Genomic DNA, 22,894 nt, shown 5'->3' with positions numbered 1-22,894 from the left:
AGAAAGGCAGGATCCATGTAAACATCTGCAAATGGAAAAGCCAAGCTTTAGACAGTTCCAGGACCTGTCTGCAGGAGGAGAGTTTGTTGCAGAATATGCCTGCTTTTTTTCTTTAGATTCAGAATCTAGATTAGGAATGTAGCCCAGGAAAAGTGTTAGGGAGAATTCTCAAAAATGTGCTAATTCCCTTCACCTTAGAGACCCCCAGCAACTTTGCTGGATTTTGAGGACTTGATGTTTTTACCAGGAAAGAGTGAGCGCCTTTTTTCCCACTTTCATGTATTTTGATGTACGTTTTACTCTTGTGTTCTCTGATTATGGAGTTTTAAGATAACTCCATAAGGCATCTTTTCATGTGTTACACAGCACCATCAGTGCAGTGACACAGGGATGTCTTTTTAGACTTCCCAAAGGTTTAAATACCTTTTCTGGGATAAAATATTGTTTCCCAGAGAATGTAAGGTTAAATTGACTTTACTAGTCTTTTTAAATTCCTAGACCCAGCACACAGTCTTCCTATAGTGCTGGAGGGGCTACCTAGTGTCCCCTGCGTCTAGAAACTCAGGCAGCAGTCAAATGCTACCCTTTTCTATCGAAATGGCTGATGGCAGTAGTTTTACAATGAACTACCATGATTTTTCCGACCGCGAACACTGGTAGCTAAAAATCGCGGGAGCCATGTTTTTTTAAGCTGGCGCCTTAAGCCCATTTGTTTAAAAGAGGTCCCGGTCTTCTTTTTTCGCCGTTTCTTTTTGGAACAAAGTGTTTGTCTCTGCGTGCCTAACCAGGTTTGGTCCCTTTGTTTCTATACCTTTGGCAGGCTTCAGGACTGAAGACCGCCTCTGGCATCCGAGTGTCTGGGGTGGGCAGGAAGTGAGGGAGGTGCCTGAAACTCCCTGTGCTTAGTCTCCTAGGAGACCCAAATGCACTCTGGCGTGATTGGCTGGCTGGCTGATTGTCCGGCAAGGACAGCCCCCCTGCTGGGTGAGTGGCAGCTAGGCTGGAATTAATGGGAGAAAACTGTTTAAAAGGCGAGTCTCGGACTGGAAAGCAGAGTCGACCACAGGAAAGAGAGAACCGAACACGAGCTTGAAGAGGACAGCTGCTGCAACTTCTGGACCATTGGTTTGCCCGGTGAAGCCCTGCTGCAGGTCCGAATTGCCAAACTCCATTCAACAGAGAAGTTTCTTCAAGGATGGCTTCTCCCTTTGAGTTGGTGGGACCAATCAACTCGCAAGCCACCTGGATACCATTCTCAAAGCTGGTTAGGATTAACCAGGGGGAAGGACAACAGCTTGTGTGCTTGAATTACAGCTACTCGAACTAAAGTGACTCCATTTTGTCAGCGTTTTCCGACGATCCCGTGCAGTGCAGGAGTCCCCCGACGTCCTCCCTCTTGTCCCACGACCGAGGCTCAGGAACAGTGAGATGGGCAGGAACTGCCAGGAACCAACATCTTCAGCTGCATATTTTGCTTCATACTAAGGTACTGTGCCAAACTGATAGAGAGAACGCCTCTCTCGTGGTGAAAATTCATAAAACTTTCCCAACTTGCAGGCCTAATCAGCTTGTGACCCAACATATGATTCTTTTTCGTACAAACTACTTCTGAGAACTTTTGCAAAGACTTTACCATTTACTTCAAGAACTGCTCTTTCCTATCCAAGACACTAGTCCATTGACTTTGGCCTAGGCCTATTGAACTGAATCAAGTCCTCTAGTGAACTAAAACTATTTGCAATGCTTAAGAAAGTATTTGTGATCTATTCTGCTAACTTGGGCCTTTTTAATCCCATTGAAAGTAACTGAAATGCCATTTTGCTTCTATTTTAGGGGAGCCTAATTTGTTCAGAAACTCATTGGTTTATTATTGAAGTGTGTTTGTATATAATAAGTTGCCTCGTTAGTGAATGTTTTCTAAATGATTGTGTAATAAATTAATAAGTGTTTTTCCAAGAAACATTCAGTGTGTCTACTTGAACCACTGTAATTCTAAGACCTCTGTGTAACCTCTTGTACTGCTCACATTCCCTCTTGAGATGAGCCTGGCTGCTCAGCTCGCTACCACAAAACGGTGTAGTACAGACTTATACCAAAGGTTGGTTTTGCTTACACCTGTAGTCCTAATTTTATGTGCTGGTCCCAGAGGGTACTGCATGCAATTCTGCCTAACAAAAGGGAAAGCACACGGCTTTTCATGCCCAAGTTAATAACCTGTTTTTGCTGCGTTTAAGCACAGATGGTTATCGGTTGTTATGCCAGTTTTGAACATATTACTCTTTCTATCAGCTTGAACTTATTTTCCTTTTAAATACATTTGAATTTTTAGAATGATTAATTAATGGAGTTCTGTGAAATTCAGGAGATTAGAGTTTTGCCTGAACCGGATCACTCATGCCTAATTATTGGGTACATTTCATACTTGGGCTAGGTTTAAAATGTTATGGCAGACACACACCTTATTTCTCATTGGAGTATTTCATAAGAATAGTTTACCTTTTCAGAGCTTCATTTTCAGTTTTCGGAATCGAACTAGAAACTTTGAAGGTATTCGTGCTGCCTATAATTAGCGTAAGTATGTGCTTCATGCTCCAAGTAGTATGGAAGTAATATGCAGTCTGAGTGAAAAGAGCAGTTTTCAAGCATCGATGTAAAATCTAATGTATGTTTTGATCTCGTCTCCCTTTTTATATCCTTTTATTCGCATTTTGAGGCTGTAACTAGAAGGGTGAATTTTCAAACAGAGATGCCCATTATGTTTAGTGGTTAGAATAATTTAGAATAATGCTCCAAATATAAACATTGTTCTCTTAGATAAAAACAAGACTAAAGTACCTTTTTTAAATTGTATTATCACTTGCATACATGTGTATTTGCACTGAAATCCTTTCTAAAATGACAACAACAAAGTTCACACATTTTATTTATCTATATATATATATATATATATATATATATATATATATATATATATATATATATATATATATATATTTATTTCTGAGGCTTGTGGATCTGCTTGGATCCAACATCTAGTGGTAGTCACGGAGTATTACAAGATTTATTTTCAAAACTCAAAAAGGACGTTGACTGGGCGTGTTTGTAAAACTATCCCTAGTGTGACGTCTACTGTACCCATGGTCCTTCATGTGTCGAGGTCCCTCAGACTGTTTCTTTCCGCTAGCTGTGGTCGGTCGCAAGTTGCAGAGTGATGCCTTTTGACTAACTAAAAGTTTATTCGTAGACTTTCTCTTCTATCCTTTACCGTCCGCCTGTTGCCACTGCATCTTTTCTGCTCAACGCCCTTTGGCGGACGGCCCCATCGTCTGTGACGCCTGACTGACTTGACGATAAGGCACTGCAGCCTTCACAGGCCTCAACCCTTACAATTGGGAGAGTGGGGGAAGGTTTCATGTAGTCTCATCCCTTTAGAGAATGCCTATTCTGCAACCCTAGTTTCCCTGTTGTCGCTGAACTGCCCTTTCGAAGGGATTGTGTCCTCCGACGTATTCCTGATCTTTGATAATACGTTTCCAGCTTGCTGGCCTCAGAATATTTTTTTTTTCTGTAGAGGGTGCTGCGCGTCGACGTCCGCCGAGTCGATGTACCTCGACGGCCACCTTATCGGCGCCGACGTCACCATGCCCATAAATAGCCACGCGCGGCATCCGTTGCTCAGTTCCGTTTTTCTGCGCTTCGTGGGGCCTCGGAACATCGTTGCTCAGTTCAGTCAGATAATCTAATCTACATTTACTTGAATACCAACTCGTTCTCGATGGCATCTTCATCGGAACTGACAACGCTGCGATCCGGCTTCAAAAAATGTCGAGACTGCGGTAAAAAAAATGCAGATAACGGATCCACACAGGATCTGCTTGTGGTGCTTGGGAGCCGAGCACCATTGTTCGGAGTGTGAGGACTGCATGTCCATGACGGCGAAAGCCTTGAAGGAGCGCAAGGGGAAGCTCGAGAGAGGTAAGTCAGTCAAAACCTTCTCGAAAGTTTCTTCGGCCGAGGCATTCGTCTCCTCGCCGTCAAACATTCCCATTCTAGATCGCGAAGTAGCTCCCACCATTCGTCGAGATCAAGACATTCAAAGAAGAGACGTCGAAGATCCCCTTCCTCGTCTTCTGTTTCCCCAGAAAGAGTCTCCTGCCCCACAAAACACAGCTCTCAGGCTGAGTGGGAGGAATTCAGGAAGAAAATGTTGAGTCTTCGAGAAAGCGGCCTCGTCCCCCTCGAAGACAGCTGAGGGTGATACCCCAGGTGAAAAACCCAAAAAATCAAAACGCCGCAAGTCGCAGCACCCGGCGAAACACTCTATCCCGAGAGCGTCACGGGCCATCGGGTAAGAAGGCACCGTCTTCGACGCCGTCGGCGAAGATCCCTTCGATGCATGGATCGGCGCCATCGACGCCGTTGTCGAAGGGTCTTTAACGCATCGTTTGATCGGCTCGACGCCATCGTCGACGCAAACATCGACGCCGATGAAAGAGAAGACCACGGCTACTCCACAGCCAACGGTGATTCCAAGAGCCTCCGACACGATGCCAAGACCGCCAACGATGTCCTCGAGTAGGATCCCGATCCTCTCGAGTTCTTCGAGGCCTCTTCCGGTTTTCTCGACGCCTTCGAAGCCTGTCACATCGGCGTCGACGACATTGACGTTTTCTCGCCCAATAATGACGAATTTGGCTCCTTCTGCCTTAGAAATGGGTTTTATACCATTTCAGAGGTCGGAGTACCCTGGATTATCTTCAATTTATGAAGAAGGGGAAGATTCTGACCAGGAAACCTTGGAGTTGCAGAGGACCACACTACCTGTTTCAGAGGACTTCACCTCTGAGGAAAGAAGGTTGAAAGACCTACACGAGTCATTACATGAGGCAAGTGGGCTGGACACTTCCCCAGAAGTGGATTTTGTTAAGCCAGACCCAGGGGAACATGCCGAAACACCCTATAGAACCCTGATGGCAAGAATTATTGAATTCATGGGTTGGTGTGCACCTTTGCCTGTTTTTCAACAGGATGACCTGACAGACATATTAGACAAAGGTCCACAGGAGGATCCTGTGGTCCCCTTCCATACAGCCTTACAAAGAAAAATTGCCTCTAACTGGGAAACTCCTGAGGTTATCCCTGCTGTCAATAAAAGATTATCAGCCAAGTATAGGGTAGCTGCTGCTGACCCTGAATACTTATCGAAACACCCGACTCCAGAGAGCCTGGTGGTCCAAGCAGCAACTTCATCAAGCAGCAGGACCGCTTAACCTACTGTACCACAGGATAGAGATGACAAGAGGTACGATTCCATGGCAAAGAAAGTCTTCTCTGCTTGTAGTATGGCGTTGAAGTCCATCAACGCCACCTGTACGCTCGCCAGGTTCAGTCACACACTGTGGGAGTGTGCTTAATCAGCGGCTGACTGCATACCCGAAGGAGAGGAAAAGGAAGCCTTCCTTAACATTATTAAAGATGGCAAAGATGCCATGTGCGAGTCACTTCAAACTGGCATCGATTCCGCTGACAGTATCAGCAGGGCCATGGCGGCAAGTACAACAATCCGCAGGCATGTGTGGTTGCGAAAGTCTGGCTTTGCTCCAGATGTACAGGCCAGACTTTTGAATATGCCCTTTGACGGCTCTTCATTATTCGGAAAAAAGGCTGAGGACAGTCTGGAAAAGTTGCAGACATCTAAAGCAGCAGCAACATCTTTAGGAGCTGCTATCCGCCAAACTCCTTTTCGCCCCTCAGGAACCTCTGGGAGAGGAAAGTCCTTTCGCTATTATTCCGCATTCGGGAAAGGCAGAGGACAGCCGGCTCAGAGGCCAAAGGAGATCCACCCGAGGTGGACGGGTCAAAGGTACTAAGGCCGCAGCCGCAGCAGGTGCCTCTTTACCCTCGGCATCTGCATCAGCCGCCCCCAAACGACTCTGAGGTCTTTCCACACAAGACACCTGTAGGGGGCAGGTTAACTCACCATCTGACGGAATGGAAGGCTATAACATCAGATGCTTGCGCATTGGAGACAGTTGCCCAGGGTTACTGCCTACCCTTTCTACACATCCCTCAGTCATCCACCGGGGAACAGCTCTCTAAAAGTTCCAGATCCGCTCCTCTTGCAGGAAATTATAGACCTGCTAGAGAAAGGTGCCATAGAACCGGTACCTGTAGCAGACAGGAACAAGGGCTGGTACTCCCCCCCTACTTTCTCATACCAAAGAAGGAAGGAGGACTGAGACCCATCCTGGACTTACGAGAATTGAACAAGTTCCTCAGGAAGGACAAGTTCAAGATGGTAACTCTCTCTCAGATCCTTCAGGCCCTCCAGCTCCAGGACTGGCTGGTATCTCTGGACCTTCGGGATACTTATTTCCATGTGCCAATCCATCCCAAACACAGGAAATACCTGAGGTTCGCAATTGGCGACTCTCATTATCAATTTCGAGTTCTGCCATTTGGGCTGACCTCCGACCCGAGGGTCTTCACCAAGCTAATGTCGGTAGTGGCTGCGAGTCTAAGGAGGGAAAGGATCCACGTCTACCCCTACCTAGACGATTGGCTGATCAGGGCTGTATCTTCGGAACAAACTCAGACCCAGCTAGATTATGTCTGCCACTTCCTTCACAAACTGGGCTTCTCCCTCAATTTAAAGAAGTCACAGATGATACCATCACAGATATTCCAGTTCATTGGAGCGGTTATGGACACTTCCTTGGGAAAAGCCTTGCCGCCAGAGGTGAGGTCTCAAGATATTCTGCAGATGGTCAACAAGTTTCAAAATGCCCAACGTCTCCCAGCCTTCGACTTTTTGAGGTTGGTAGGCCTCATGGCATCCTGCATCTTCCTTGTGCCAGAGGCTCGCCTGAGAATGAGGTCTCTTCAGTGGGCACTGAGAAGTCAGTGGTCGCAATTCTCAGGGAGAATGACAGATCTCCGATTCCGGACAAAGTAGCCCGCGACCTTCAATGGTGTTTTGGCAACCATGGCTGGAGATAACAGTAGTCACAGACGCCTCACTCACAGGGTGGGGAGCCCATGCCAACGACTTGACCATCAGCGGTCGTTGGTCTCCATCGGAGTCCAGACTACACATCAACCTATTGGAGCTGAGAGCGATCAGACTAGCGCTGAAAGCTTTCCTGCCATCAGTACAGGGGAGAAATGTCCTGATAATGACGGACAACACGGTGGCCATGCACTACCTCAACAAAAGAGGAGGCGCAGGATCACTGCCACTGTGTAGAGAGGCAATGCAGCTCTGGTTTTGGGCAATTCGGGAAGGAATCTCTCTATTGGCAGTCCACCTAGCCGGAGAGAAGAACTTGACAGCGGACGCTCTGAGCAGGCAGAGCAGTCTCCCACGAGTGGGAGCTAGCTCAGGAAGTCCTTCAAGAGATCTTCGCCCTTTGGGGAACCCCTCAGGTGGATCTGTTCACCACAAGCACCAACAGGAAGTGCGATCTGTTCTGTTCAAGGGAATTTCCCTCGAGAGGAGCTCTAGGAGACGCGTTCGTAGTGGACTGGGAGTTCCCACTCCTTTACACGTTCCTACCAGCCCCTGTTATTCCTCAAATGACCAGGAGGTTGAGAAGATTCCGGAAAACCATGATCCTAATTGCCCCAGACTGGGCCAGGAGAACGTGGTACCCGGACCTCTAGATATGTCAATCTGCCCTCCAATCCGTCTTCCACTCAAAGAGAATCTTCTCTGGCAGAAGGGAGGTCAGGTTCTCCATCCAGACACCAGAACCCTCAAACTTCACGCTTGGCTTCTGAAAGGGTGAGGAACAAGGATTGGGATCTCCCTGATGACGTCATGGAGGTGTTGCTTTCGGCCAGAAGGCCAGCAACAAAGTCTTTATACCGCTGCCGTTGGAACAAATTTTGCAGCTGGTGTAGGGAAGAGAATACCAACCCTTTTTCATGTGGTACACCAACGGTGTTATCGTTTCTACTCTACTTGGCAAACTCAGGCCTTCAAGTTGGCACTGTAAAAGGCTGTCTCGCAGCGCTTTCTATCTTCAAGCGCACTGTGGAGGAACCATTGTATTTCAAACTACCTCCAGTGATACAATTTCTCAAAGGATTAACTAATGTTTATCCTCCAAAACCATTCCAGGTTCCCTTATGGGACTTAAATTTAGTCTTAAACTTCCTAATGGGCACTCCATTCGAACCACTTCACTCTTGTTTGCTGAGATTTCTCACGCTTAAAACTGTTCTATTGGTAGCACTAACATCTGCTAGGAGGGTGAGCGAGCTACAAGCTCTCTCCTGTAAACCCCCACATATAATTTTCCACAAGGACAAAGTTGTCCTACAGGTGAAGCCTAATTTCCTCCCAAAGGTGGTTTCTGAATTTCATATTACTCAGAAAATGTCCTTACCTTTGTTATACCCTATACCCTTCTCCCCATCCAGGGAAAGAGGAAGAAAGGTTACATAGGCTGGACCCAAGGCGAGCTCTCAGCTTTTACATCAGCAGAATGGCTAGGATCAGGCAAGCAGACCAACTGTTTGTAGGATATTCGGGTCACAAGTTGGGACTACCCATAACAAAACAAACCATTTCCAGGTGGGTTATTTTGGCCATTCTGGAATGTTACAAACTGGCAGGGAAAGAGCCACCCCAAAATCTTAGGGCTCATTCAACCAGGGGTATTGCAGCCTCTTCGGCTCTCCAAAGAGGGGTACCGGTCAGAGACATATGTGCAGCTGCCACATGGTCGTCCGCACACACCTTCACAAAATGTTACAACCTGGATTCCTCCACTAGTCAAGAGACCAGATTTGGCAAGGCCGTATTACATTCGGTCCATCCCTAAAGGGATACATAACATTCTTACTCCCACCTCCAATTACATGCCACTGCTATGGGAGTCTATCAAAGATGAGGAATACGTCGGAGGACACAATCCCTTCGAAGAACAAGTTACTTCTTACCTTGTAATGTTCTTTCGACGGGATGTTCCTCCGACGTATTCCTTATCGCCCCTCCCATCCATCCCAGCAGTAATACTTCCCTTGTGGTTGCAGCTTACGCTCCTTCAAGGTCAATAACCATTCAGGCATGACTTTTCTTATGCTACAAAACGGAACTGAGCAACGGACACCGCGCGTGGCTATTTATGAGCATGGTGACGTTGGTGCCGATACGGTGGCCGTCGAGGGACATCGACTCGGCGGACGTCGACGCGCAGCGCCCTCTACAGAAGAAAAAAAATTCTGAGGCCAACAAGCTGGAAACGTAGTATCAAAGATGAGGAATACATCGGAGGAACATCCCGTCGAAAGAACGTTACAAGGTAAGAAGTAACTTGTTGTTCTATTTATTTTGGACAATACCCCCTTTATATTTTGTCCTACTTGTCATCGGAAATTTCCCTGGAAGGATAAGCATCGAGTGTGCAACTACTGCCTTCCTATGGACCATCCAGAAAAGGTCTGCAAGTCCTGCAAACCTTTCCGCTCTAATACACTAAAACACCAACGAACCAAGCACTGGGCTGTCCATGTCATGCAGGGTGAAGCCTCCATCGACGTGACAGGGGAATACAGTGAGCGCAGTATCAGTGTCCATAGTGACACCAAAGGCCACCGAGGTTTGTCAGAACCCCACGTGCGGGCCCCCCCAACTCCTAAGCAGGCCGCGGCTCTATGACGGAGACTACACTCGGCTGCCCAAGCACAAACACTTCCAAGCACGAAAGGTGCATCATCGCCCTCCCAAGTCTATGCCTTTGACACTCCAGCCCACTGTCTCGCAAGATGCTGGTTCCTCCTCCCCTGTAGATGCACTCAAGGGACAATAGAACACAACAATCGGAGACCCTCTCAACACACATCTACCCCCTCAGGTTTACAAATTTTCACTGAGTGAACCCCTGAACAAATCAACAGAATAATGAAGAGGATGTCCTGCTTTGTAGATTTCATGGACAGTCACTGTGAAGAACTTTAGTCCCTTAGGCACTCCTCTCAGACATGGGCTACAAAACAACCACTGCCTGATAAGAAGCCACGTCTTGACATCTCGCAGCCTAGCACTTCGTCCCAGGGCCTGCCAGCCTCCCTTTATCAAGGCCCCTCTCAGGACATGTACACTATCGAATTCTCAGCGTATCAAGATTCCAGCTTTTTAGGAGATCAGAGAGACCAATACAGCCAAGATCAGTACTATGATGAAGCCAATGAGGAATGGTCATCCAATCTCCTGACCACTAGGACCAGCCAGTAGCAGACTCTCCAGTAGACAATCGAGTACAGTATAATGATCTGCTGCTGAAACTCAGGTGGACAAATGCTTTGTGGAGGTCTTTCTCATTGACAAGAGGTCTGCCACACAGTTCATTCCCCTTTTATAATCCATCCAGAGGCATATCCAGCCTCCCCTGCTTATGTCTAACCTTACAAAGGTGGTCGACCCTCACACTGAAAAATTATTCAAGCCAGCGCCTACAGACCCCCTGTACATTAGGGGCCAGCTCAAACCCAACTCACTTGTCACAACTACTGGAAAGAGAGCTGGCACTCCTCTAGCAACAGCTGAACCCCTGCCAGATAAAGAAAGTAAAAAGATATACACCTTCGGCAGAAAGGTTGTGTCTTCAGCAGCAGCCCATCAGGTAAGAATTGCTAATAACACCACCCTACTAGCTAGTTATGGCTGTCCTAAGTAGGACGAGTTGGAAAACCTGGTTGAGGTGGTTCCAGAACCTTTAAAGTCCCATCTATTAAGCACCATTTCAGAAGGCAACCAGATATTTAGCTGCCTTCTTAAAAACCACCTTGATGCTGCAGATAATGTAAGTTGTGTTATTGCAGAGGGCACCCTTATCAAACGCCATGCCTGGCTTAGACAGTCTGGGTTCAAATTGGAAACTCAGGCCGCCCTGCTTAACATGCTGGTGGAAACTAATGCCCTCTTTGGCACGGCAGTCGAAGATGCCATCAAGTACGAAGAGAAGTACTATACTCTTAAAGTCCCTCAGGCAGTTAACCAACACCCCTTAGTTCAATGGGGTTCCTCTAACTTCAGGAGGTTTCGTGGACGAGGCACACAACACTCCCCCAGTTTCAAACAATGTGGACAGTCTTCATCATGGGGCTACACACTGCAGCAGTAATCTCCAGTTGGATAGTCAAATGCATACAACTCTGCTATTCCCTATCCAAAAGAAGAGCTTTACCTTTTACTCCCAGGGCTCGTTCTACCAGAGGTACAGGAGCTAGCTTAGCCTCCATAGCAAACTTCCCCCTACATGCTATTTGCATAGCAGCTACATGGAGTTCCATTCATACCTTCACACATCATTATTGCATTGAAACTCACTCTAAAGCAGATTTACAGGTGAGACAAGCTGTGCTGAACAACCTCTTTGCAGCTATGCCTTCTCACATCCCACCGCCTTCTCCAGATACTGCTTGCTAATCTGTGCAGAGCATGTGATCTAAGCAGATCCACAAGCCTCAGTAGTGATACATTACTCACCGTAATTATATTTTTGATGCTTGTATCTCCTTAGATTCACAAGCGTCCATTTTTCCTCCACCCTTGGAGTGGAAGGTGCATAGATGTCTTTCTGGCTTTATGGTCATCTGCTTTATCATATCTGTACTCGTGCTACACTTCATGCAACCTCATGCCAGAAACAAACAATCTGAGGGAACTCGACGCGTGAAGGACCATGGGTACAGTAGATGTCACATACTAGGGATAGTATTACTAACACGCCCAGTTGATATCCTTTTTTTTAGTTTCGAAAACAAATCTTGTAATACTGTGACTATCACTAGATGTAGGACTATTTAAAGAATGTGAATCTAAGCAGATTCAAGAATCAGAAATAAGAGTACGGTGAGTAATGTATCCAATATATGTATTTGTTAACCCCCTTTTCATCCACTTATATCATTTCAAAGCACATCTCTTGTATGCTTTTGTTACAGAACTCTGGCCTACAGACTGAGAACCAATGTCTGAAAAAGAATATCTCTGCACTTATCAAAACAGCCAGAGTGGAAATCACTCGAAAAGATGAACAAATCAACAAACTTAGCCAAAGGTACTGCATTTTCTTGTATCTTTTTGCACTTGTTGATGCTTTGCAAAGGATACAGGGGAAATTGGGGACCAGCGACATTCTCCTCAAAGAACATAATCTTTTCTTGAATACCATCAAGAGTGCTGCTTCACCATAATTCCAATGATGAGTATTTTTTTTTTCAATGTTCTTTATTAGTGTGCTTGGTCATATTTTAACTTTTGACATTCAACGTTATCACTACTGAATCTTGGTACTATTGTGCTACTCAGCCTGATGTGGAATTATGTTTTCCATGAAAAATAAAACCCCTTGTTTATGAAAAGTCCTGTTTCTTTGTATTTTTTAATGCAGAGGATATGGTGTATTATGTTGTGCAGAGGGGCCCAATAATGCTATATTTGTAGTCTGTCATGCACCTTTGTAAAGAGCATAGTGGAGACAAATGTGGGCCTTTTGGTGCCAATACATTAGTCTTCAATAAAAAGAAACACACACATTCTCTTGCCTGTATCAGTCATTGAAAGATATATATTTGATACAATTGGCATTTATGTAGCATTTCTATTTCCGAAAAGTTTTTAAATGCTGTAAGTGTGAAATTCAATTGTGCCCTTTAATCAGCTGGTGCAAGAAGAAATGTAGACTAAGACGAAATGTAGACTCTTGAAAGATTGATTTTGACAGCAGGTTAATTAGCCATGGGTGGCATGTGTGTTTAGGCTTTATAAAGCGTGAACCTAAATGGGAAGCAACACTGCACTGCCTTAAGGGATGAGCCCAGGGTGTTAGGCAAGATTGTATGCAGTATCCTTTGGGTGCACTACAGCAACCATTGCCTCTTGGCAATAGGAACCCAATCTTAGGTACAAGTCTGTACTAAAAAGGTTGGTAGTGTGGCTGAGCAGCCAGGCGTATCTCAAGAGGGGTCAATGTGAGCAGTAGGGTTTGTAACACAGAGTTTCACAGTGACAAGTATTCAAATAAACACTTGCACTCAAGGTTTCTTGGTTAAACAATTATTAATTTAACAGTCAGTTATATAAGCCTTCTTCAGAAGGAAGCAAAACATGTAACAATTATAATACACTTCAAAACACACTGTTAGTTTCTCTAAATCAGATTATACCCATTTGGGAAGGCACACGGACGCTTCCTATACCCTCAGGTGACTTAAATAGCTAGGACACTGTGGACATTGATTTATCACTGCTACATTTATAGCAATACAGGGTTTGGTGCAAAAGTTAGATATGGGAATAAAACAAAGGTTAACAAATAATTCATAAACGGGTAAGTATTTTTAAAAACCTTCCAATGTCAAATAAATGTAATCCTTTCCTGGCGGAAAAGTATAAAGGCACAGAGTCAGAGGCAAGAAGAGTCTCCAAGAACTCTGAGGTGGCTCAGGCTTGCTCCGTCCTGGTTCATGGGAGTCCGGAGGATCTTCCTGGAGTTCGGTCCGAATTAAAAATGATGCACTTGATCTGGTGTTCCTCTCCCTGGCAATCGGTTCCTGCAGCAGCAATGGAAGTACAGCCAGCGCCGAGAGGATGTCCAGACAAGTTTGCGTTTGGATTGATTGGTCCCACCAACCCAAGGGAAGAAGTTGTCCGTTGCAGGGCTTCTCTAGTTGAGCGAAGTCAGAGCTTCAGCAATGCAGCACGGCTTCACCGGGCAAACCAACGGTCAAGGAGTTGCAGCAAGCGTCTCTTTTAAGTTCTTCTTTGGATTCCTTTGTCCAGTGGTCGACTCTGCCTTCCAAGCCAAAAGCCTCACCTTTTTTGCAGGTTTCTCCCATTAAATCGCAGCCTCGCTTTCAATCACACAGCAGGCTGGCTGTCCTCAAAGGACAGCCAGCCGGCCAATCACCTTTGGGTGTATTCCCGTAACCAAGGGGATTAAGCACAGGGAGTTTCGGGCACCTCCCTCACTTCCTGCCCCTGCTTGACATGCTGAAGTCAGAGGCGGGCTTCACCAGTGAATCCCACCAAAGACAAACCGAACAAAGGAACTAAACCTGGTTTGGCGCGCAGAGTGAATCTCAAGAAGGACCTTTCCAACAAGAAATGGCGGAAAAAGACGACCAGGGCCATTTTAACAAAAAATGGAACCAAGAAAATCCTGGTTTGCAACAAAGTTCCAACACAGTACTTTCTAACGCCAACCCGACAACAAAAATGTAAAACCATCCAGGGTTCAAAAAAAGGTTCTTTCTCTTCCTCCTGCAATATCTTCTTCACATACACAGTGACTATTTCCTTAGTTCTCCAACATGGGGTCTGGCATGGATTCACATCTTCATGAATATTCCCCGTCGTCCGGCTGGGAATAATCGGTAAACAAAGAATCAGTTTGTTTAGTTTCTGAACTGTCTTTCTACTAGTAACCAATCACTGGTCTCTGGGTCATACTGCCCTCAGCCAATGACTACCCTCTTCCTAAGCCCCTCCTCTGGCAGCCATCTTCAGATTTTTACCGCACGTTCAAGTGTTGGGAGTCCTCCTGCTATAGCTCTCGAGCTTTTACTGCGTTTTGCGATTTTTTCGAAGATTTTACTATTTTTTTCAGTCAATCGAGCCTCAAGCTCCACCGGTTCTACTTCTGATCAACGGGGACCCGTTTCAGAATTTTCTATGCCCCTCAAGGCCGAATTTTCAGCGAGTTTTCGCTTCTTGGAGGATTCTGGAAGATCTTAGAGGCCTACCCCGTGTGGACATGGCCCAGGACAAAGGAAACTCGACACCCGGATATAAGCTGTTCAGGAGCTGCCCTGGATGCTGATTACAGAATGTCTTCAAGGAAGATGAGCGCTCTGGATGCCTCTACTGCCTTCACTACGACAAATTGCACGTGGAGAAGGATTGTGCGTTTTGTAAGAACATGTCTGAGCGGACAATGAGGGATCGTCGTACCTGACTCACCAACTGGCTGGAGGGGAAAAGCCCAGCAGCAGGTGAGAAGAGGAAGTCGGAGCGGTCTTCTTAGAACTTTGAGGGCGCCCCGGCGATGGGGGCCCAACAAAAGGCAAAGCACTACAAGTCTGCGGGCACCGGGAGCACTGATGGTTCTGGCTCCTCTGCTGCCAGACAGGGCGCGATGTCACCAACGCCATCAACCACGAGCCAACGCTCTGGTTCGGTGAAGAGGAAGTCAGAGAATCTTGGTATGCTTCGGGAGAAGCCCTGGTCGATCCCGATGGCGGCAGCCGAGGGGGAGCAAGGCAGCGACCCTACCCCCCCAAGGTGAAGGCCTCTGGCGCACCCAAAGTCACGAAGGCCCTGATTCACCCAGCTAAGGCCTCGATTGAAGGAGTCGTGGCGGCCCTGGCAAAGCCTGTGGAGGCTACCCCAGTGGAGACGACTTCCAGGGCTAGAGTTTCCCTGCCACCCCAGAGGGAATCCTCTTTTCAGCCTATCGATAAGACCCCCGGGTGGAGAAACGTGGGGGGGGGGCACGGTAGCCATAACGGACACAGATACCACCTCTGAAGATGTGCTGGGTGGCGTCGCAAAGAGGTTTGAGGAAGTCCGGTCCTACGGGAGGGATCCCGACGAGGCGGACGTAGAAAGCGACAGCCGACGAGGAGCCGCGGACCGCGGAGGAGACAGAGGACCCTACTCCCTAGCCGTTGCTCCCGTCGCAACTGGTGCCTATGCCACAGGACAACTCATGAACAATCTTGATGGCTATCCAGGCCCTGTGTACGGAGATGAGGACAAGGTTGCCCTTAACCCCAGCGGACCATCCAGCGGCGCCTGGACCGCCTGGAAGCCCACCGAATAAGCAGAGGCAAATCCATCCTCCCCCCCCCTCCTTTCCAGCCTTCACCTCCTTCCCCTCCACCAAGGGATGAGACGGGAACAGAGACGGGGACGGACGACGATAGTCATGACGACGGGACGTATCTCCCATCACCTCGTGCCCGAGCATCCCCTCCCGACTAAATTGACTCTTTCCACGCCATGATCGCCAGGGCTTCGGAGCTCTTCCAACTTTGTCCCGAAGAACAGGAGGGTTTCCTCTACCAGCGACGGGAGGCCAAGAGGAAGACCGTCCTCTGAGTACCGTTACTAGACGACATCTGGGATGAAGGACTGTCGCTACTCAAGAACCCGTCCACAGCGCTTGCGAAGAGGGACCGGTATGAGAAGTAGTAACGAGTCCCAGATTCTGCCCCGATGTGCCTCAGAGCTCAGCTGTCCCCGGATTTGGTGGTCTACGCAGCGGCCAAGAAGTAATCGTCAGGGGCGACTGGGATCAACTTCCACTTCCCCACCAGACGGCAAGGGGAAGAAGCTGGACACCATGGGGCGACGAGTCGTCATGTCGTCGGCGGCGACGACCATCAAAGCGGCCTACGCCCTCGCTATAGTGGCGCGCTACGACAGGGAGCTGTGGTTCAAGATCGGTCCCCTCCTGGACATCCTCCCAGATGACAAGAGGGCGGAAGCCCTTGAAATCCTTCAGGAAGGCGAGGTGGCTTTGTACCACGCCATCACGGTGGGCACGGACATCGCCGACACCGGCTTTTGCCAGATGGGCAACAGCGTTTACCTTCGCCGACGCAGTTGGCTTAAGGCCACCTATTTCCGTCAGGATGTGCAGACCAGGGTACTGGACATGCCCTTCGGGAACAACCTGGCAGTGGCCGAGTCACTTCAGGCCATTAAGGCGGATACTGAGATGGCCCGGGCCTTGGGTTCTCACCACCAACAACGGCCGCCCTTTCGTACCTCCGGAGTCAAGTCTCAAGGTGCCTCCAAAGGATTTGATGGCGCTTCCTCCCCATACCGCCAAGCGGCACGTTCTTCGTCGCATGAGGCCTACAGAGGCTGCAGCAAGGCCGTAGGACGTCGCCGTCGCCTAGGAGGCCAAGGCGCCAAGGCCTCGGCGAAGAGGGATTGAACCGGCCGTGGCATCGGGCCCCCAACGAAGCACCCCGGTGGGAGGCTGGCTGGCGAAATTCGCTAGTGTGTGGGAGTCCATCTCCACTGACCATTGGGTGCTGGACGCACTGGCCCACAGGCACACTCTGGAATTCCAAAGAAAGTGTCCCCGTCTACCACCTGTGGCCAGGAAGGAAAACCGCGTCCACAGCTACTTCTGGAGGTACGAGCAATGCTGAAAAAGGACGCGATAGAACTCGTCCCAAAGATGCTCCCGGGCACTGGAGTGTACTCGTGGTACTTCCTCGTTCGAAAGAAGACCGGCGGTTGGCGACCGATCCTGGACATTCGTTGTCTAAATAAATATATCATGTCCCGGAAATTCCGGATGGTCACCCTCCAGCACGTGCTGGCACAGCTGGAGGAAGGCGACTTCCTATCGTCGTTGGACTTGGAGGAGGCCTACTTCTACATCCCCATTCTCAAAGAACATCGAAAGTTCCTACGATTCGTGGTCCAAAGGCGACACTATCGGTTCAAAGCCCTGTGTTAGGGAGAATTCTCTGTTTAGGCTGAATTTCCTACCCTAGCGAGTCCACCAGCAGCTTTGCTGGATTTCTGGAGTTTGTTTTTGTCCATCCTGCCAAGAGTGAGACTCTTCTCTCCCTCTCTTGGACATGAATGTGGTTAATTCCTTTGAATGTCAATGTGTTCTATGGGCTATGGGGTCTTTTACTCCATAGGGTCTATGTGTGTTACACTGCACCCTCCGTGCCGTAACACTTGGGCGTCCTAGAGGATCCCCACCATAGACTCCATACCCTGGGACTGACTACTGTCTCCCAGGGCATGTAAAGTCACCATTGGCTTTACTAGACCTAAATTTACTAACAGAACTAGTACAAACCATCCTATTGTGGACGTACTAGTAGGGGTAATTCGATTACCCCTGGGTCTGTTATTCGAGGGGGCACTGTCCCGTTCCCCCCTCGAGTTTTGGCTGGTGGCAGTGGAAACTACTTGTTATATTCGACCCCGAATATAATTCTATGGTATTATTCCCATTGTTGGAGGCTAATACTTTTTCCTGTTAGTCTCTAACATACCGCCGGTTTATTTGTCTTAGATAAATCTACCGGTCAGTATTTTCTGCCAGAACTCGGTTTTTAAAATGGCGTCTGTGTTCGCCTTTGTAATTCCGAACCAAAGGTTGAGCCCTTTTTTCCACTTTTGGCGGGCTTCTGCACAGAAGCCCTCCAAAGTGCTGCCATTCTGTCTGGGTACCAGAGGGGGGGTGCGAGGGGGTTTAGGCACCCTGGACTGATCTGCCTTGCCAACTCAAGTCGCACTCTGGTGTGATTGGCCCAAGTCAATCTGGCACTTCTCACCCACCACATCGCCGCTCTCTGCCCCTACTTTCAGTGCTATGCGGATGATACCCAACTCATTTTCAGGCTACCCTCGGCCTCCTCTTCTCCTTCCCTCATCTCTGACTGTCTTTCTGCTATCCAGGAATGGTGTGCCGCCAACGACCTCTGCCTTAATGCCAGTAAGACTGAGATTCTACTCATCGGCACTCCCACTCCCTCCTTCCCTGCTGCTCTCTGGCTGGCCTCTCTGGGCCCTCTTCCTACTCCTACCTGCAAGGCAAAAAACCTTGGGGGTCATCTTCGACTCCACACTCTCCTTCTCTCCTCACATATCCGACGTATCTAAGAAGTCACACTACCAGCTACACCTCCTCAGAGGTATCCTTCCTTTCCTCTCCTTCCCCCAGAAGCTCACTGTCTCTAGAGCCCTGGTTCTCTCTAAACTGGACTACTGTAACAGCCTTTATCTTAATCTGCCCGCCTCTACTCTCCGCCCTTTGCAACTCATCCAGAACAGGACTGCAAGACTCGTCCTTGGCCTCAAGCCCAGGGACCGTATCTCTCCAGGACTGAAATCACTACACTGGCTCCCAGTGACTGCGAGGATCAAGTTCAAAACCCTCTGCATTGTCCACAAGGCCGTCTGGGGCCTTGGGCCAAAATACCTTCAACTCTCTCTTCCTAAATATCTTCCTTCTCGAGCTCTTCGCTCATCCGCCTCCAACTCCCTCAGGGTCAGCCGCTTCTCCAAACAACGAGTTGGGGGCAGATCTCTTTCCACTGCATGGGCCTTCCTCTGGAACAGCCTTCCTACCTCCCTGAAACTTGAGGAGAACCACCTCCGGTTCCGGAAGCACCTCAAAACCTTCCTCTTTGCCTCCGCTTTCTCTCCCCCTCTCCCCTGCTAATACTACTGAAACTGCACTGAATCTGCAACTGGGCCATTCACCGTTCTCGGCCCAGCCACTCTCCCCTGCACTGCCTCCACGGCAACCCCTGCACTACGGGACTGTGTCTGTATCCATACAGCCCCCCCTTCCCAGCACTTGTCTGCACTTACCTCGCACTTTCCACCAGCTGGCCCTTGTTATTTATCCTGTATGCTGTATGCTTAGAACCCTGTACTGCACTTTCCCCTCTCCCTTTCCCCCATGCACGTTTCCCTTCCCCTCTACCCTTGCGCGATCTGAATGACACCTGGCCTAGTAAGATCGTTGTCTGTCTCCCCTTGTTCCCCCCCTGCCTCGTTGCGCCTTGAAACACTTGTGTATAGGCGCGTTACAAATGCCTTATCATATCATATCAAGTGGTGAGCCACCCCGCTCACCACTTAGCGTGTTTTGATTGACAGCTAGGCTGAATGAATGGGGGTTTGCTGCATAAAAGCAGGGCTTTTGGGACTGGATTTTCAGAAGTCGCCACAGGACCTAAGAATCCGATGAGGGTAAAGCTGAGCCGACCTGCAACGACGACACCTCCGGTGGAGCCCTGCTGAACCGTCTCACCACTTCCCAACGACAGAGGAGATCTCCCGGCTGGAGAGTCTTCTTCCCCTGACTGGTGGGAACAACCAGTCCCTTTGCTTTTTCTTTGCTTCCAAGGCGTATTGGTCGAATTGCCCATGCTGAGCATCCCGGCAACCGGATAGCCACTAGCCCGTACCGCGACCAAAAGGTGGTGCCTTGTGACGGAGCACTCCGCGGCTGGTCTCTTCCCTGGTGGTGCAAAGATCTTCAACTTTCCTTAGACGACGAGATCTCATCATCTATTGGCAAAGCCTCGACTTGCATCCACCACCAGGAACAACTGCCCCCGCCGGAGCTGTCTCTCCACATACAACGTACCGTGTCCGCCTGGCTTCCCTTGTGACGGTTAGCGTGAGGTGTCTTAATCCTTGCCTCTCCATTGGGTCGCCTCCAGACCTTCGTAACTTTTTGTTCTAAACTGGTCCAACCTTTCTGTGACAATTTGCTACAAAGACTCGAAGTGCATTTCCACTGTGATACTTGTGGGACATATTGCCTTGCCTCTCTCCGAGTGGGCCTGGCCTCTGAACTTTGTGATCGACAGTAGACCCTGCCTTACTTGCCTTGCATTTGCTTTGTAAAAGAGTTGGTACCGAGTTGGTTTCATACCCTGCCTTTTCTCTCCCGTTCTAACGAATATTAGAGTGCCATCTCGGTTAAAGCATTCACCTCTGTCTGCAAATAAGTGGTACCGATGAACATAGACTTGTCGAAATATTGTTAGAGGAGTGAGATACTTATAGTAATTGTAATTGGAGTTGTTTTCCGTATTAGTGCCAGTGTGTTTTTCATAGATGTGTTTTTATAAATAAATAACTATATATCTTTACACCCAAGCTCTGTTCCGTGTCTGCTTGTTCTACTGTGTAAATTGCCATATTTTGTATACTCCACATACTGCCTAACTCTTCTTGAGGGAAGTCTGACTGCTCAGCCACAGCTACCAAGTGAATCTGTGTGGTACAGACTGCTACCAAGCGGGTTTACTGCCAAACACCTGTAGGCCTAAATCTTTTGCAGTGGTCCCAGAGGGAACTGCACAGCTTTCCGCTTAACACTTGTCTTCGGATTGAAGTTGGTGCCCAGGGTCTTCACCAAGTGCCTGGCACCAGGGGCTGCGCGACTGCGCCTGCAGGGCATCCACGTTGACCCCTACCTGGACGATTGGCTCATCCGAGCAAAGTCAAGGGAACTCTCCGTCGATCACACAACGAAGACCGTCCAACTGCGTACAGATCTGGGATTCTCGATCAACTTCGTGAAATCCCACTTGGTATCGTTAAAAGACGCCCTGTTTCTGGGACCCAGTCTTGACACAGTGGCGCTATTGGCTTCGCCATCGGAGGAAAGGGCGAAGGCCATCATGGGCAAGGTACAACGGCTGTTGACCATGGACGTGGCCAGGGTGAGGTCCATCAAGTCCCTACTCGGCATGATGTCCTCGTGCATCTACCTCGTGTGCCTATGCAGGTTGCGGAAGCAACCACTGCAGGAGTTCCTCGACACCCGTTGGATGCAAGCGGCAGGCAGCTTCGAAGACAGGATCTCACTGAACAAGACTTTCCGCCAAGCGATCCGGTGGTAGGGCACCCGCGCGCAACTAGCGGCGGGCATGGACTTTCACACCCCGGCACATCAGGAAACTGTGACGACAGACGCCTCCTTGGAAGGATGGGGAGCACACACCAGAGATCTCCACGCAAGAGGCCTTTGGCTCCCGGAGGAGAGGTCACTACAAATCAACGTCCTGGAGCTCCGAGCAGTGTTCTGGGCCCTCGGGTTGTTCCTTCCGTCCCTCAAGGGCAAGATGGTAAGGGTCTTCACCGACAACACCACCACAATGTTGTACATCAGGAAGCAGGGGGTCACCAGATCCCCAGCCCTGTCCAAGGAAGCACTTGATCTGTGGCACTGGGCTATTGCCCAAGGGATGTTCCTGGTGCCCTTCCATCTGGCAGGTATAAAGAAATCCATCGCTGACTCACTCAGCAGGGAGCTGTGCTTGTGCCATGAGTGGGAACTTCGGCAGGATCAAGTGGATCTCCTATTCCGATGATGGGGCAATCCCAGATCGACCTATTTGCGACGGCGACGAACGCCAAGTACCGGAGGTTCGCCAGCAGGTTTTCCCAGCCGGGGAGCATGGGCGATACCCTCTCATTCCCCTGGGACGGCCTGTTCCTGTATGCGTTCCCCCCTGTTGCTGCTGCGACTCATCAGTCAACTCGGACGGTTCCGGTGCAGGATGATCCTCGTTGCACCGGCATGGCCGAGTTAGATCTGGTTTCCGTACCTTCTGGACATGTCCGCGTCCCCCCGGTCAAACTGCCGACGAACGCGGATCTTCTCGCCAGGGAAGGACCCAGGATCGCTGAACCTGTAGGTCTGGCTCCTGCAGCACTACAGTTCGGAGGGTACGATATCCCTGGCGGACTGCAAGGAGGTGCTTTCAAAGGCCAGGCCGTCCTTGACTCTCGAATGCTATGGACACAAATGGAAGAGGTTCTCTGTCTGGTACCGTGCTCAGAAGATTAACCCTCTGCGGATTACGGCCCCTCGAGTGCTGACGTACTTGTTATCGCTGGCCAAGGCGGGGCTGGCACATGCCTCCATCAATATCCATCTGGCGGCTATCTCCCGCTACACCGGAACTCCGGGGCGGTCATCTCTGTGGTCTCATCTCCTGGTGAAGGAGTTCATGAAATGACTGTTCTGATTGTTCCCGCTGGTGAAGGCTCCGGCCCTAGCGTGGGAGCTCAACGTGGTGCTGACCAGGCTCATGGGGCTACCATTCGAGCTTCTGCATTCGGCACTGTTGAAGTTCCTGTCATTGAAGACAGTGTTTCTTGTGGCCATCACCTCTGCAAGACGAGTGGGAGAGATCCAGGCCCTCTCCTGTAAACCTCCATACCTGACATTCCACGAAACGAGGATAGTGCTGAGGACGCACCCCTCCTTCATGCCCAAGGTGCCGTCGGACTTCCATCTCAACGAGCCCTTGGTGTTACCTGTTTTCTACCGGTCACCTTCGTCGCCGGCTGAGAGGACTTTGCACTCACTGG

At 49.1% G+C, this 22,894-nt stretch overlaps 1 protein-coding gene across 4 annotated transcripts in view; it reads left to right on the top strand.

Moving 5' to 3' along the window:
- Positions 1–22,894, top strand: part of CASP8AP2 (caspase 8 associated protein 2) — a 558,668-nt gene that overhangs the window by 316,955 nt on the left and 218,819 nt on the right. For all 4 annotated transcript variants that reach the window (XM_069606478.1, XM_069606480.1, XM_069606477.1 and 1 more), the window contains one exon: positions 11,953–12,068. In XM_069606478.1, coding sequence (XP_069462579.1) covers positions 11,953–12,068 — 116 coding nt within the window. The remainder of the gene's footprint in view (positions 1–11,952; positions 12,069–22,894) is intronic.

This window comes from Ambystoma mexicanum, chromosome 4p (assembly GCF_040938575.1).
Source record: "Ambystoma mexicanum isolate Mex_15411 chromosome 4p, UKY_AmexF1_1, whole genome shotgun sequence".
Lineage (NCBI taxonomy): Eukaryota > Metazoa > Chordata > Amphibia > Caudata > Ambystomatidae > Ambystoma > Ambystoma mexicanum.
Note: the sequence above shows the minus strand (reverse complement) of the source record. Positions and strands in the feature narration are given on the sequence as shown.